The sequence below is a fragment of the Microtus ochrogaster genome, assembly GCF_000317375.1.
Source record: "Microtus ochrogaster isolate Prairie Vole_2 chromosome 14 unlocalized genomic scaffold, MicOch1.0 chr14_random_3, whole genome shotgun sequence".
In the NCBI taxonomy this organism is placed as follows: Eukaryota; Metazoa; Chordata; class Mammalia; order Rodentia; family Cricetidae; genus Microtus; species Microtus ochrogaster.
Genome location: NW_004949098.1, coordinates 12,562,884 through 12,579,977, shown reverse-complemented (window position 1 = coordinate 12,579,977; position 17,094 = coordinate 12,562,884). Strand labels below are relative to the sequence as shown.

General features: G+C 42.8%; 1 protein-coding gene across 1 annotated transcript in view; it reads right to left on the bottom strand.

Moving 5' to 3' along the window:
- Nucleotides 1-322: 322 nt before the first annotated feature.
- The window catches only part of Kdm3a (lysine demethylase 3A), a 44,039-nt gene continuing 27,267 nt past the window's right edge, over nucleotides 323-17,094 (bottom strand). The window contains exons 12-26 of the mRNA XM_005364759.3: nucleotides 15,412-15,626; nucleotides 13,253-13,405; nucleotides 13,028-13,123; nucleotides 12,557-12,684; nucleotides 10,971-11,166; nucleotides 8,614-8,786; nucleotides 8,080-8,316; nucleotides 6,975-7,146; nucleotides 6,037-6,130; nucleotides 5,298-5,428; nucleotides 3,350-3,469; nucleotides 3,122-3,261; nucleotides 1,898-2,074; nucleotides 1,682-1,816; nucleotides 323-990 (exon numbers count right to left, since the gene is read on the bottom strand). Of these exons, the coding sequence (XP_005364816.1) occupies nucleotides 910-990; nucleotides 1,682-1,816; nucleotides 1,898-2,074; nucleotides 3,122-3,261; nucleotides 3,350-3,469; nucleotides 5,298-5,428; nucleotides 6,037-6,130; nucleotides 6,975-7,146; nucleotides 8,080-8,316; nucleotides 8,614-8,786; nucleotides 10,971-11,166; nucleotides 12,557-12,684; nucleotides 13,028-13,123; nucleotides 13,253-13,405; nucleotides 15,412-15,626 (2,248 nt within the window). The 3' untranslated portion in view covers nucleotides 323-909. The remainder of the gene's footprint in view (nucleotides 991-1,681; nucleotides 1,817-1,897; nucleotides 2,075-3,121; nucleotides 3,262-3,349; nucleotides 3,470-5,297; nucleotides 5,429-6,036; nucleotides 6,131-6,974; nucleotides 7,147-8,079; nucleotides 8,317-8,613; nucleotides 8,787-10,970; nucleotides 11,167-12,556; nucleotides 12,685-13,027; nucleotides 13,124-13,252; nucleotides 13,406-15,411; nucleotides 15,627-17,094) is intronic.

Below are 17,094 nucleotides of genomic sequence, written 5' to 3'. Positions count from 1 at the left end.
CCACAGGGAAGAATCTTCACCACCAATGCTCCCCCTTCGTGGAGATGGGGATTTCGGGTGCAACTGTCCTGTCGGGTGCATTGCTCCTCCTCCTCTGTACACACAGGACCAGCTAGCTCCCAGTCACTATTTGGGTTGTGGTTAGTTCCCACTTCCAAATGTGGTGGCTCTTCACAGAAGCAGGACAGATCAGCACTGTGTTATTAGTCACTAAGAAATGATGACTCCCTAGGATCTTTGCTTTTAAGAAAGGCTCCTGCACCAATATTTTAAGCCTAGAAGGTGTGCAAACACAGAAAAAGGCCAGTGAACCAAGCCAAAGTATTATATGAATATTTTAATGCAAAATGGTTACCACTTAAAATTAGCAAAGCTTCATTTAAATTAAAATTCCATTACCTAAAGATGGTTAACCCTAAAAATTATACAGTAGTTATTTCTGCTATATAATGCCAGACCTACACAATACATTTAGAACTGCACCATTAGCTGTCATTTACTCCATTGTTCTTCTGGACCCTTCTGGGGGAGGGTTTCCAACGGGCATAAAATAAAATAAAATCCCATTAAACATAGCAGTAATCCCTAATAGTTAAAAATTCCATTTGAATGAGCTGTCCAAACAAACAGCTGGGAAATAACTGCAAGTATTGTTTCAGAGCCAACAGGTCTTCAGCTAGGTAGAAGATCTGCACTAGGTGAAGTCACAGTATAAGGATGCATGGTCTGTAAATAGTTACTACATATACACACTTAGTGTCTGTAAACACTAGAATATACATTAGAGACAGTACCCTTGCAAGTCGGGTGTACTTTAAAAAAGATGAGGTAACATGAAGTCTCAAAGTCCACAGGAAGCATGCCTGAAGAGTTTGATCAGCTGCCAATAATCATCTCCATTGTCAGGAGCTAAAGTTTGCCCAAACTGGCTTCACTGGCTTTCAGCATAGCAACTGCATCCTTCACTGCATGGTAGATAACATTCTTCACCTAAAGAAATGAAAGAAAAAAAATGACTGCTTCATTAAACTGAAACTCCCTCACTAAGAATAACACTGCCATACACAACATGTACTGCCAAGGACCTGCCTCCTGGAGACCAGTAGCCACACAGAATGCAAGCCTTCTCTGGAGAACTTACAAAGCTCTTAACTGGCTTTGCTCAATAAGACTAATTGATAATTACTGTAGTTTTCAAATATGAAGCAATATGTATTAATTCACTGTTAATTTGGTTTGAAGTGTGATCTTGCTGTATAGTTCAGGGTGGCTTCAAACCCTCCAGTCTTCCCCCAGCCTCTAGATTAGAGTAGCTAGGACTGAGTACAGGTATGTGTAAGCCACTACTCAAACCAGGTCTCTGAAAACACCGCCTTTTGACCCCAGTGTCTATTCAGTCCTGCTCTATTGCATATGACAAAAAACACCACAGCACTAAACGCCAGGCATTGTGTTCCAGACCCCTGCTCGTGGCTAAGCCAGGGAGCAAAAGCCTTCATCATCAGCACTAAAAACTCTCAGTGCCTAAGCAATATGATAATGGTGAGGCTTCCTTCTGAGCTTGTGGTTCTGTCACTCACTAGAGAGCAAGCTACTTCACTGTTCTGTGATATGGCCAAGAACAGACTATTAGGTCATGAAGCCATAGGCAGCAAATGCCAGGAGTCGGAGCTATTTTTACCTGCAGTTTATCTTCATGGTTGGTATGAGTCTGCGACAAATAACGGAATTCCTGAGTGAGCCAGAAGCAGTGTTTAACATGCTCTGGAGACACAAAGTCTTCGGCCACTTTGATACAGCTATATAAGTTATGAACCTGAAAAACACCAAGCCACAGCTGTAAGAAACCCACAAGTTCATAGTAGAAACACAATAAATAGGAATAACTGGTTCTGACCTGATGTGGAGCTCCTGCTGGGATAAATACCACATCTCCAAGAAATTGTACAATAGCCCAACCTTGAACTCCATACTCTTGATAAAGGCGCTTTCTTAGTGATCGGTCTAAATACCAGCTCTGATCATGAATAGGGTCATGGTCTGCAGGATTTTCTTGACCCTGCTCTTCGGATACCTACAACACATTAAAAATAGCATGTGACTTAGCAGATGCCAAGAACCAAAGAGGGTGTTACCCCTTCCCAAAACACAAGCAGTCAATAAACACATCGGGCTGCCATCAAGTGATGTGTTCCCATCGGCAGAAACTGCACTCGAATACGTGAACAACGTGAATCAAGAGAATCACAAAGGAAACCTAGCCTGTCTGCTACTGTTTCCTACGGTCTAGATACACTCTTCGACAATATTTTAGATCCAATTTTTAAATGTAAATAGATTCCTTATGAATCACCTTGTCTTATACTTATTGATGGTCCATATGCACTTAAAGCAGTCTGAATTATCAAACAGTCTCAAAGATACAGACTAAACTTCTTTATTCCACATCCAGTGTCTGGAAAAGCATACATTATCAAGGGACCACGTGACCAGTAGGTCAAAGAGTCTATCTTTAACAGAAACACTCCATTTCTAGCAACTGGCCATTAAAGAACCTACTTGGTGTCAGGACCACAAATGGGCTAGGAATGTTATTCCTCTGACTCAAGTATGACTAGAGAAGATCAGCCCTGGTTTGCAACAAGTGCCTCAACACTGCATGAGTTGAAGAGAAAAAGCTCTATCTGTCCAGAAGCCTGCACATCACATCCCACAACCACAGCGACACCGAGTCCTCCTAACTCCTGCTGCCCTCTAAAGCAGGGTGGCTCACCAACTGAGAACAAAACCAACAGGGACTTCAGTAAATCACTGAGAACAGGAGAGTTTGGGGCCCATGGCTGAAAGATGAACTAATGAAATGCCCCTATTTTCAGAGCAATATTAAAAGAAAAAAAAATGCAAGGTGATAATCTGATGACCTCAACTGAAGATAGAACAAAACTCAAGTGCATTACAATAGGAAACAAATACAGAAGACAAGACCTCCCTTTTTAGAATCCTGGTCTCTTAGCAACCACTGACAGCCCATCCAGTTGATATGGATTTGCATCATGTGGTAATTTATACTATTACTATTCTTATACTCTCTTCACGTGCCACAGGATAAGAAGAAGCACACCTTTTTAAGGAATTCTCTTATCTTCTCCGTGTCCTTAGCAGCATATATGTGCCAGAGGGCTCCCGGTTTCTCTTTTCCTTCAATAAATCGTTTGATTGTGAGTTCATCAGAATCTCCATCTTGGATGGTTCTAAGGACTTCTAGAACAAGAGAAAGCAGGTGTGAACTGCAGGTCCTAGAACAGACAGTAAGATAGTAGAGGCCCAGCTTCCATGTTTCAGATCTTACCTTCTTCCTGCTCACACTGTCCTTTGGGAATTCCCACATAAACCATAACATTAGCTGCATCAGATACATCTAAATGAAGATTTGTGGTCCCATATTTTCGATCTTCTGGGGTGATCAATCCTGTGAAGATAAAATGCCCGAGTGCATCAGGCACTCGGAACCAAGAACACGAGCGAGGAGTCTGAGTAGTGAAGATCTACAGGTAAGATCTGCTCAAAGGATGCTTCCAGAAGCAGCTAAGGGCAAGCTCTGGCTCAAAGACAAAAGCCATCATTAAGCTCACTAGGAGTCCACATACAGTGCAAGGTCAGGAAGCGCCACTAGGTCAGAGGGAACACTGCCCAGCACACGGAGTTCCCTGCAGCACTCACAGTGTGGCCACCCAAGAAAGCTCCCTTGCTCAGTGGCCACTGGGCACTTCTGACACCAGGATTCTCCTCTAAGTATGGCAGGCACAGGCCTGTAAGGCCTGTAGCATCAGAAAGGTTTCATTTCTGGCTTCTTGGTGGCTGTCATTTGAGGGAGGCTCCAGCTGAGGGACAGTGGTTCAAACCAACCTGGTACCGTAGAACCCAGCTACACTTTGTTTTGTGCACCGTGCAGAAACACCAGCCCTGAGAACAGAAAAGCCCTGGCTATCTGAGAAGGGCTTTAAAATGCTGAGGACCAATAGGAAGGGAAGACACAATAAGACGATCATAAACAGCTGATCTGGGTTTATACTGCAGCATGAACAGACGGGCCCTGCACTAAACACTGGAGTTTTCAATGACTTTAAAAATAGTTCTATGGTAAAAAAGCACAAAACATAGGTTTAAAATGTTCTTTCAAACTAAAAATAAGATGAAAGAGTTATATATGACCACATGAAAAGAGTATTTTAAAAGTCAGATTCTACTTAACATAAAGCTTAAAAGCAGGGCATACACAATACTATGCCAAAATAGATCCACTATCTTTAAAACATTTTTTCTGTGTCTATGGGTTTGTGTTGTGTGTATGTCACATGTGTGCATGTACCCACAGAGGTCAGAGGTCAAAAGATTCTCTGGAGCTGAAGTTATAGGCAGTGTGAGCTAATGACATGGGTGCTGGGAACTGATCCCTCTGGAAGGGCAGCAGCAAACACTCCTAACCATGGAGCCAATTCTCTAGCTCCAGAAATCTATTTTATAGAATTATAAATACGAGAGAATGATAAGCATAGACCTCAAAGATAGTGACTAGGGACAAGAGACTTAGGGTAGAGCCGGAAGGAAAAGCGTCCAAAGACAATGGTAGCTGGGGACTGCCGGCTATTTTGAGCTGTGCAATACTGGGTAAAAGTAAGGGTTGCAACAAAATAAACTAACTCCTTCTTGACACAGCCTTTCCAGTAATGGGCTACTATTACTGAAACAACCCGACTCCTCACAGAGGCAGCCTTAGCTCAGATGGAACCAGGATTACACAACAACCTCTCCCTCCAAATCAGGAGTCTCAGTTTTTCCCTATGGAAAGCTTTTACAGACACTGCCACCTATTGGTGTCTAGGAGGAACACATCTATCTGCTACTAAAATACTTCAACCAACCTGATCTTGAAACTTTCTCACATACTTCTACAGTGTCATGGTGTCTGCAAAGCAGACACACACGGAAGAGAGTACTTTAAGTACTCTGCACTTAAGTGGCAAACGTTAAAAATACTAAGAGTTAAAAAAGCTAGCAAAACTGACCCAGATCTCCACCAAGATTGAAATGACCACACAAAATGAAATTTCTGCAATTAAAAGTTAGATGTTGAAGACAGAAAAACATAAAATTGCAATCTGCCTTAGAACTGCAGCAGTGAAAAGCAAATTCATATACGTGTGACAGAGAGAGAGAGAATGTCCAGCTGTTCTCTAAGCATTTTTACAAACACCTTGTTTTATTACCATTATGCTCAATTACTATTTCCTTCTTACCATAAGCATTGTACATCTTGGGGCCCAGGTCTGGCCGTACAAAGTAGTTTGGCAGTCTAGAGGCCAGGTTCAGTTTGCCATCTCTCCTGGTGTACTCGGGCAGTGGAATGTTGGCCATCAGATCATCAAATCTAGAACAAGAAACCAAGAATTTTTCAAAGCAAGGTTCCTTTTCTACTCTAGTACTCTAGGACTTCTTTTGTCCCCTCTTTACAAAAAAGGGCACATCCGGGAGACATGGCTAGCCCTGGTGTTTAGAACTACAGTGGTCACGGACAGATGTCATCTTTCCCGTGGCACTGATGTGTCAAAATGATCTGTAATGTTGCAGGCACTAGAGATGACATGTACTTGCTGAGGGGAGCTAGCACTCAGGTGACACTTTACTCCTTAGTCATGAGGCTCCTTTGGATCTACCAATTCACATGTCTTAGTGGATAGTGAGCGAGCTCTGGTGTGTAATCCCAGGAAGCCTGAAAACCAGCTTGTAGGCCTTCAGGGCAGGGCACTTCCTTATTAAATATGCAGACCACCCATTAGCCAGAACTAAAGTCATTACCCTTTCCATTTCATTTTAAAATAAGCATACATAAAAAGGGTATGGACACAATGTAAAAACATCAGAACCAACAAAACCAGGAGGCTGTCTTCCACCTCTTAAAAACTACCTTCCCACTACCAGAGAGTGTGTATTACCAAGTGAAGGACAGAATTAGCTCAGCCACACCTGAAGCCATACCTGGAAGGCATCATATCTCTGAAGTCTTCTCCTGGTGGCCAGTCCTTAAGTTTCAATACCATCGGTTCTTTTTCTTTTTCGTTTTTCAAACGATCTTTAGATTAATCAGAAAAATTGTTATTCATAATTCAGAAACAAAAAAAAGACAAGTTAGTTTATACCTTAATATTGCAAATAAAGAATTACATCTGTACAACTCTGCTCTCTCCTTCCCACCAATTGCTAACTATTTTTATGGCATCAAGAAATAAAGCTGGCCAGGTGGTAGTGGCAAATACCTTTAATCCCAGCACTCGAGAGACAGAGGTAGGCAGACCTCTGTGAGTTCAAGACCAGCCTGGTCTACAGAGCAAGTTCCAAGACAGTCAAAAGCTACACAGAGAGAGAGAGACCCTGTCTCAATGCCCGCCCCCCTCCAAAAGGCGGTACTGTGGATATAGCAAAATAAAGGTTGCTAATTAAGGTCTACTGGGTTCCTGTTTTTGAACCCACAAAACTTGTTCCTGGAACCCTGGTTTTGCTTCTGCAGTGTTGTGAGTACTGCCCACCACCGTCCCACACCATCAGAACCCTGGAGGGACTAGAGGAGGGTAGGATGGGACTCAAAACCAATCTCCTAAAGTCAGCATGAAACAGAAACAGCTTGTTTTACTCAGAAAGAGGTTGGGACCACCTCCTTTTGGTCCAGGGACAAGAAGGCCATTAGTGTCCTCTCTGCCCCATCTTCTGGACTATACAGAGCAGGTGTAGTCAGAACTGCTCTTACACTAGTGGCACCACCAGTGTCAGGCCAACACGTCAGTTCAAATGCAGAAACTTTGTAAAAACAAAGAGAACAGAGATACAGCTAATTGTGAAGTCCTGAATCCTTCGCTCTTGCTACCCTGCATCCCCTCTTTACACATCCTCAACCTCCTTCAAAGACCTTTAATACATACTTGGAACATCTTCAAATCCATCCCAGAAGTCTCCTACTGTGGCTCCCGTGATGATTTCATTGGTCCTACAATTGACTAGGTCCACTTCTTGCTCACCAAACTCTTTCCTGAAGGACTCAGGTTTCCAGAGTTCAGTGTTTAATTTATGGTGCACTCCTGACACCATCACTGGCTAAAGGAAAGAGAAGATGTCAGTCTGCCCTTTGAGCAGCTCGTCCTCACTCTCTGCTGCAATGACAGCTAAGTTCTCTAGCTTCCACAGTGGCTGGAGCCTCACTACCCTCCTGCTTTGCTCTCAGGGTGTGTAATAATCCTGGACTATTTTGCTGTTAGGGGAAAGGATCATTTTTTTGATGCCCTCTGAGGCACAACCAGGTTGGGTGTGTATGAATATATTTAGGCCAAAAAGTGTTACCCTCAAGGCAGTGAGCCAGTGTTGGATCATAGTAACTGGATCAGCCAACAGTGCTGTCCTTGACAGCAGGCCCCATCAGAAAATGACACACCAATTCCAAGATAACATTACATGGCTGTGGTCCACACAGAACTGCCTTTTTATTTATATGGATACCTGTGTGCCTCTGTATATATCTTGCCATCTGTGTTTAGGTGCACTTGGAGGCTAGAAGATGATGACACAGGCAGTTGCAAGTAAAACATGGGTTCTGGGAAGCAACTCGGGCCCTCTGCAAGCCCAGCAGCTCTTAACCACTGACATCTCCCAGCTCCAGCACTGTTTTAGTCCATGAAAGCAGGAAGGGATTTTCTTTTCAAACTGCATTTGTCAAATCCCTCCAGTCCCAACAGCATCTTAGTCACTTGCACGTGCACTGCTGAGGTTGACAACATAAGATCACTCAAGCCTGTCTTTCTCATCAAACCCAAGAAATGGCTGGCTGAAAGCAACCATATTCTGAGTGGGTAGAGTGCAGTCGAGTCAATTTATACAAAGTAAGAAACAGCCACACCCAGCCCTAATTACATCCACCCCAAATAAATACAAGGACAGGAGAGAAAATAAAAACCACCCAAGAGGGAAGTGAGGATAGGGATGGGATTAGCAGAACTCTGTTAAAGAACAGGAGAAGGAGAGGGCCAGTATTACCTGCCCTTGTTTCCAGCACTCCCTAAACACATTCCAATTGCTCTTATTGTTGGGATCTTGCAAGCACAGTAGGCGGTTATCACAGAGCCAGTAGTGAGGAGTGTCAAAGCCAAGAATGCTGGGCTTGATCGTCAGTCCTTGAGGCCTCTTGGATAAGTCAGAAGAAGTCTTGTTTTGCACCAAAGAGGCAAAGATGTCATCAAGGATTTTGGGTGTGTTTTTTAGTCCATTTTCTGTCTGAATTTGATATAGAGCACAAATCTTAAATATGCCATTCTCTACTGTTGAAAACCCATCTCAATAATGGTACAATGAGCACATATCACATATCAACGAGAGACCAAATCAGAACAAAGAGGCAAGCCCTCAACTCACACAACTGGGTTTAAGAAAATGAAAACAAACAAACAAAAAAGAGTAGCTGGAGTCAAGCGCCCACCCACCCCTGGAGTTGTGAAGCCCGGCAGTGACAAATGCCTCTCCATCTCTTCTACTCAACTTCATACCAGTACAAACAATAAAACAAGCACATACCTTTCCTGTGGAGGAATTCAAGAGATTTCGAAGGAAACCAGAATTATTGTTGCTCACTGGTGTCAAAATTGTGCTGTTAAAAGTGTGGAGGACAGTGCTGGACTTGTTCAGAGGGGGCAAGGGTGGAAGGCATTTGATTTCATTCTTTAAAATTGGCATAGTTGGCTGTTTTTCTAAAATAAAAACAAAGCATTCAGGTATGCATTCAAGGCAAACTCCCTGTTAGTCTCTAATATCAGCAGAATGACTTCAGGATATAACTTCCTCTCCTAAAACCAAAAAAAAATCTACAAGGATAAAACTGTGAGTTAGTTACGAATTAAAAACAGTATCAAAAACCCAGGGGAAACCAGAAAATTGTATGTGTTTTAACTGTTATTTTATGGAGGTGGGTCTTTTGACTGCTCTGATCCCCGTGAAGGCTAGAAAAGGGTGCTGATATGTTGGGAAGGAAATTACACAGTTTTGAGTATATGTGGATGCTAGGAATTGAACCCAGGTTATCTGGAAGAGCAGCAAGCACTCTGAACTCCCAAGCCATCTCTCCAATATCACAAATGGTATTTTAAAAATATTATTTTGTATGGTGTTATCACACTGGTCAGGACTCCTAATACAGTGCTTAAAACCGTAAGAACCTTCATCTTATTCCCAAGTACAAAGACTCTCTTAAAACAACTTCAAAACAAGTCAAGACTGATGTGGGAGTGTCATATAGCAATCTGTTGATTTCATTGGTTAAGTAATAAACTGCTTGGGCTCATAGCTTAGAACATAGGTGGGTGGCGTAAACAGAACAGAATGCTGGGAGGAAGAGGAAGTGAGGTAAGACACCTCAGACAGAGACTCGACAGCTCTGCTGTCTGGAGCAGAGACGCCATGCAGCTCTCTCCCAGACACATGCAATGAAGCTCCGACCCAGGATGGACGTAGGCTAGAATCTTCCCAGTAAGACCGGTGCTCACTAAGACTGGTGCTCACAGATTATTAGAGATGGGTTGATCGGGATATCAGAATTAGCCAGTAAGGGCTAGAGCTAAAGGGCCAAGCAGTGTTTAAATGAATACAGTTTCCGTGTAATTATTTCGGGTAAAGCTAGCCTTGCGGGCAGCGGGGTGCTGGGGACGCAGCCCTGAAGCTCCCTGTTACTACACAAGACAGTTGTAGTGTCCTACCTACTGAAGAGGCTGATGCAGAAGGATCAACTAAGCTCAGGAATGGAAGACCAAACTGGATAACATAGTGAGACATTTCCCCACCCTACCCCCCAAAATCATTTATAACACTTGGTATGAGCATTTTTGCTGGGGTCTTAATGATGGTCTCTTCTAGTCTTAATTTCAGTTTCATAAAAATTACAGGTGTTAAACTTGTTTTTTTTTTTTTACATCTCATCACACGACTATCTACTTTTAGATATTCAATTTTCAGTACATATCTGAGTACGGTCATTCATACAAATCCTTTGTTTATGGTTATCAAATCTGATTCAGAAAAATTTTAGTATGTCTGCATGAAAGAACTCACTTGCAATTTTTCCCTGACCAGAAAGCAAAATTACGTAAATTCTTGTCTAATTTTATCTGATTCCAAAGTCCACGTCTTTGTACTTATGTCGAGCCATTCTGAGACAGCACACTGAGACTAAGACAAGACAGACACAAGTGAACAGTCAGTCACTCAAGGCTCGGGAAATACAGAAGGAATAAAAAGCATAAAGAATATAAGAACCAGAAAACAGGGAGAATGCCTGGGAAATGCCATCTACAAACACACAGCCACGACCGTGAACCACAGCCTACATCTACTACTGGCACTGGCCACACAGATCAGCCCACCCAACAATTAGCTATGGCTGAGATGGGGCGGTGAATAGGACCCTGCCACTCACTGCGAACTAAAAGATTTTAGTATAGAGGGAGACACGGTGCCCAGCTGAGCACACACTAGAGAGCTGGTCAGGTTCAAGCCCATGATTTAGAAAAATAGCTCTAGTTAAACTCTGTAAACAGACACAAAACAAAAAGTCATTGAAAGAAATTTGTAGGAAAGAGGCAGGACTGTTGGGAGGGGAGACAGAAGAAGGAGGGAAGCTAACCAGAATGCACTGTACAGTGAGAACTCTGCTTTGTCGGTAGTAATGACGGAGTCTCGGCACCACTCCACTCCTGCCAAAATGATTTCAACTTAAGTTCCCTGAGTAAAGAAAGCTCCCTTCCCGGGATGATGCCATGTACCTGGACGACAGCAGGGACACTTTCCATGCTGCAACACTCCTAGTCCGGCTCTCACAGCAATTTTAGCTGCTCAGTCTCTCTGAAGGTACTCAAGTACTCCAAAAGGTAGGAAATGCTCACCCTTATTCTCCTTGTTGACATTCCCACTGGTAAGGTCAGCCAGCCAGTTTAAAGGCGATGTGTTGGCGGCGCAGGCAGGCTTCACACTGCTGGCTGTCCTGGAGGCTGCTTCCCCACCCGCAGTCGTTGGCTCCAACACAGGGGAACTTTGCTGGAGCATGGCTCCGGGAGATGGTTTTTCTCCAGGTAAGGGTGTCTGTAAGTGTAAAAGGAGAATTAGGTGTAAAATAAAGATTGACATCTTCCTTTTCTTACACCTTTGTCCCTAGCAGCCTGCCAGTAAGAGACACACAGCTAACACAAAGTCACCTAATAGCCCCAGCTATCATGACTGTAGCAATCTTCCGGTAATAACACAGAACAATAAGGATAAGACAGAGATTTTCATTTTTAGCTTTTAAGTATTACTAATGAAAACACAAGCTATGGTAACAAGCGTGCTATGGTATTGCCTCCCTCCCTCCCCCCTTCCTCCCTCCCCAGAAGTCTTGCACATATTCCCACGGCCCCATATACCAAGTGGCTTTACAATGACTGATCTGTGCCTGTTCCTCTGGGGTACTCAGCAAGAGCCCAGAGCAGGCACTGAAAACACCTACAGTCAACAAATGAGGTGGGTGGGGAAAGCAGGGGGCTCAGAAGTCTGCACAGAGAGGGGATTCTCTGTTGACGCAAACTTTAAATGTGATGAACTGCTCTTCAGAAAACCACAACACCAACAACTAGGAAGAATGCACACTCACTCTGTTACTTGGGTGCAGTGAGTTTACACAAATAATCAGAAAAGAAAACGGGGACTATTCCAATTCCTGTGGTCCTGGTCCTTCCTCTCTGTTATCTGCTTCCGTGCTATCTGGTCCCCAGAGCTTTCTACCACTGTGTTCTTACTGCTAAGACCTGGTAAGCAAGCTGAAGCACACGCCAAAGTGACAAATGGCAGTAAAGAATTCAAGTTCAACAAGTCTTTAAATTCAGCACTAGGGAGGCAGGAGCAGATGATCTCTGTCAGTTTGTGGCCAGCCTAGTCTATAAACCGATTTCTAGGCCAGACAGGACTAGAGAGAACTTGTCTTAAAACAAAAAGAACGCAAGTTTAGTTCTGTCACCAAGCACCACAGCTTTCTCAGCCATTTCTAAGCATTCTGTAAAACTGTTTATTGAAGGCAGTATGGTGATTCCTGAGCACAGGGTCCAGTGGCAGCTACTGGGTGAGGGCTGGAAAGCAGCTCGGGAATAGGTGAAATGGTAACACCACCAGGAAGAGGCGTGTGAGATCAAGGACTGGGCATAGCAGGGCTCATTTTCAAGAATTCCTTTAACTCTTCTAATACTATATAGGTAAAATACAGAAATTAAAAAGTTAAATCTTATATTTTTGCTTTTCAAGGAACAAAAATGTAAAACAGACTAAGAAGTCACTGATAAAGTACACAGGTAGGATGCTGAACTGTCACAGGGAGGAATGAAACCTCTCTCCAAACTAACCGCTGTCTTCGTGCTCCTTTCAAACACAGTGGCCGAACCCTTAGGTTAACTGAGAAACAGACAAACCACAAGGACAGTGCACTAAGCATTAGCAGCAATACCTGTTTCAGGTCTTCCTTCAAGGCTGGCTTTGAGAAGAGCTTGAACTGCCTGTTGGAGCAGGGACAATTGGCCTTTATACCCCATTTTGCTCTAATAGAATGCACAATGTCTCCAACATCGTAGAGAGCTAAAACAGAGGACAGAGGCGAGTAGCTTAAAACGGGCACTGTGCACGTTCACCCTCAACAGAGTAGAAAATAACTTTCCATAAGAATGCTTTTCTCAGCAGCATGAACGTCCATCCATCCTGCCTTTCTCAAATGCACACTTTGTTTCCTTCTACAAAGCTGTCCCCGAGACCTTAAAAAGTACAGGGACATTATTTAACATGTTTCCTGAGAATTTTCAGGACAATACTAAAAGTTAGCAGGCAATATTACTACACCTAGTAAAACCAAACTAAAGCCCTTATAAGATACCCAAGATGTGTGTGTATGTGTGCGGGGGTAACCCTGCCTCACAGGAAATACCTTTGCCAGGGATGATCTGTGTGGGCATCAGGTTTTCAGGCTCATGTATCTGGCTCTTCACACACCTTATCCAGGAGAAAGTCTTGTAAGTAGCACCTGCAAACAGACTTGTGCTGTTTACGATAAACCACAGCCCCGGTGCTTCAGAAACCCATCAACCACAAACCAACAAAGGACTTAAGTCCAGTGTATCAGGGGCTGAGGAGACTCAAGTCTGTCACTCACCCTGCTGGCAATTCATCTTCTTCATCCGGTAGCAATCCACGCACACTCCGAACCCACACCGAGGGCACACCCAGTGCAGGTTGAAAATGGTGGTGTCACACACGTCACACATTTCTCTAACACCTTTGACAGCTCGCTTCCAAGCAACCTGTCCTGCAAAAATCAATTAAGTCCTTGAGTCTTGAGGTAAGAAGGCTTCTGAAATTAAACAGGTGGGGTGTAAGTCCACTCTGTGCCCAGAGTTCCCATCTGAACTGTTAACTTCATCACAGGCGCTACAGCCCATAAAGCTCTCCTGAATCCCCCAGCATGCCTGTTCAGTCTAATGGTGGACACTTGCTCTTACTATCAGGCTTGAGGGGAAGCCTTCTTGGTAGGGTGCTATCTTTCCATACATATCATTCATGGTATTTCATTTCCTTCTCTAATGCAACCAGCTTGTTACATAAGAAAGAGGAACAGAATGATCACGAAAGCAAGAAAGAAAGAGATTCAAAAAGAAAATTCTTTAATTGTATTCTTAAAAGACAATTCCCTGTGCTTTTTTCAATATGGGCAGAAAAAAAAATCATTACTTATTTAAAACCTAAAGTGGCAGCTCACAACTGTCTATAACTCCAAGATCTGACACCCTCACACAGACATGTGTGAAGACAAAATACCAATGCACATAAAATACAGATAAATAATATATACAAATAAAAAATATACATAAACAAAAACCCAATGGGGTCTGAAGAATCAGGAGGGAAGCAGCATTTCTGTTTCATTCATGTGTCTATGAACTGCAATCAGATGCAGGCTGTCACAAGAATATGCAAGAAGGTTCTGTACTTGCAGTACTTTTACCTGCACCTGTATAAGGAGCCCACTGTGCACATGAGAAACTTATCCTATCCAGAGCACAGAGAAGAGAGTTTAATAAGGCCTCTGACTTGTGAACATGCAGACAGAAGAGTAATTCTAAAGCTGACCCTCCCCTCAGAATAACTCCAGCAGCCCCAGGAGCTCTTGATCCCCAGGCACACTTCTGGGTTCTATTGCTTAAAGCTAAGAAATAGACAGGCCTGGAGAGATGGCTCATCAGTTAAGAGCACTTTCTGCTCTTGTAGAGGACCTTAGTTCAGTTCCCAGCACCTACACGGTGGCTTACAACCATCTCTAACTACAGTTCAGCGGATCACGTACACTCTTTCAACCCCCATGAGCTAAAATAGATGCAGTTTATTCACATATGTGGAAGCAAAACCACTCATATACATAAAATAAAAATCTATAAAATCTTTTTTAAAGCCCTAAAAAAGAGATAAGAGGACCCACATGTATCAACAGTATTTCGTGCTTCAGTTTATGGCAAGTATAAGCAAAATTCTGAATGGATAGACACTGTCATTCAAACATGGTTATTCAAAATCCTAAATGACAGACACTACTGTGTCTATCAAATTTTTGTATGTATTAAAATTATGAGACTTGTAAGCCATGAGTCCCATGGTGCTTTTGTGTTGATATGTCATTTCCCCAGACCATGCAGAGAGGAAGAAAAGTGTTATTCTTCCAGGCACCCTACCTTGAGGGTATATATATGATGCCAGCACTGACCCCTGCAGCACACTAGACTGAACACTAGTAAAGGAGTGCTCTTGAAGAATAGAGGGCACAGTCACAGGGGAGCTAGCAGCTGCTGCTGTCCCCTCAGAACCTGATATGGGAAGAACTGTCTCCATCTGACCTGGCTTCACTCTCACACCTAGGTATCCATGAGACCTAGCCCTGCACAGTGGAACTCAGGAGGCTAAGGAAATGCCTATCCACTCTTATTGTTTTTAAAATGTACTATGGATTAAGAATCTTTTGTCTGTAACCAATCTGAAGTCTCATTCCCTTGCGGTGAGTTTACATATCTGGTGTGGCTATGCAAATGCCATTTTAATACCTCACACTGACCTTTCAAAATAACAAAAAAAGGAATATTCTTCCTTTGACAATTGTTGCACAGCAAATCCAGAGACTGAACAGCTCAGAAGAAACCTGTTGCAAAAGGAAAACTGCAACTAAACTCACAATACCATTCACCTAGACTGCTGGTGGAAATGAGATCAGAAGAAACAAATATGAAGCTGGAGTCAAACATCCTATCCCCTAGGAGATGCTCTTACTGTGTGGCTCAATCGTTGACATAGCTTCCTTCTCAGAAATGACCATCTGACAGAAGTGGTCTCCAATATTGGCCAGGATGTACTTTGCTGTGTCCAAATCAGTCCCCACAACATTCTTGGTCAAAGGCAGCCACAATCCAATGGCTTCACTGTCGTACTTGTTTGGTGTTAAGAAGCCTTCTACCCGCAACACACCATGTTTGTTGAACTGTAACCTGGAAGTAGGAAAACACACAAGATTGATTTGCTACTAGTACTTACTACATAAATACTATTTCAACCAACACAGCCTCTTTTGGATTTCTGTACTCTCCTTGGCTAATGGCAGCCAATTTATTGGTTTTAAATCTTATTGACTTAAGATTTTTTTAAAAAATATTACTGTTTTTCTCCTAAAAGAGAAGCTAGATAGGATATGTGAGAGAGGAGTCTATTTTGAACTCAAGCCAAATTATCAGAGAGCCCTCAGAGACACTCTCTACCTACTAGACTTGGATTAACAGTAAAAACAGTAACAAATCAAAGAAGGGACCAACAACCAACACAACGTAAGAGCAGAAGCACTGCTTCAGGAATAATGCTCAGCAAGGGGAGGGGCTGTGCAGTCACGGAAGCTATGGCCATATGGACTTGAGCGTACTTTGTCCACGTGCACCCGAGAGGTGCATTACAATGTGAACTCCTGAAACCTTTCAGAGGAAACTTGAAGATGGAACGCAGAACCTAAGGAGTACACTGGCAGGCAGAACATTCTCAGAATGTACTTTTAATACTTTAATATCTGGATGTTTGAGAAGCTGTGGATTAGCTCTGAATATTTTAAAAACAACATTTTACTTGCAGTTGGAATCATAAGAAGTTGACATAAGCTATTTGGTGAAGTAGAATATGATAAACATCAAGAACGGTCAGAGGACAAAGTGCCAATCTGAGTTTGGTAGGGCTAACACAAACAGCTACCTTCCTTCAGGAAGAGATGGTAAGATGGTAACTAAGTTTGCCTTGTAAGAAAAGGAGACATTAGGAAAGAAGCTAAGTTCAGTAAAACTCCTACAGAAACAAGAAAAAGACAGGTACAACATGAGAATGCTAACAAGGAATTAACTAAGGTTTCATTTGTGTATATAAAAATCAAGAGCTTGAAGGGTCAAATATTGACTGCCTTCAACATTTTGCTGGAGGACTCCAGTATCTTTGCTGGGCACTGACTATCCGAATTCTCTAAGTCTATGAGATACACAACTTTCAGAACCACTGGTCAAGGAACACCAATGGTGGTGTATGAAAATACCATAATGAAGCCATTATTTTCACACATACACAAACCTCTTCAAGAGTACAGAGCAAATAAGACAAGTCCCTACAAGCTGTATAGCAAATTCAAAATGACTTCATTTATCCAAAGGAGATGTAAATTTCCAGAGTCCAAACTGGAAATAGCCATAACACAGAAGGTTGAGTATCACACTGGATGTGAGTGTACACCTCTTAACACCAGCATTTAAGCCGAGGCAGGAAAATCACAAGCTCTGGGCCTGACCTAGCTAGAGCAGAGTACAATGCCAGTCTCTACAACTTAGGGAGCACAGCTTGAAATTTTTTTTTTGTTGTTGTTTTTTTTTGAGACAGGGTTTCTCTGTGGTTTTGGAGCCTGTCCTGGAACTAGCTCTTGTAGACCAGGCT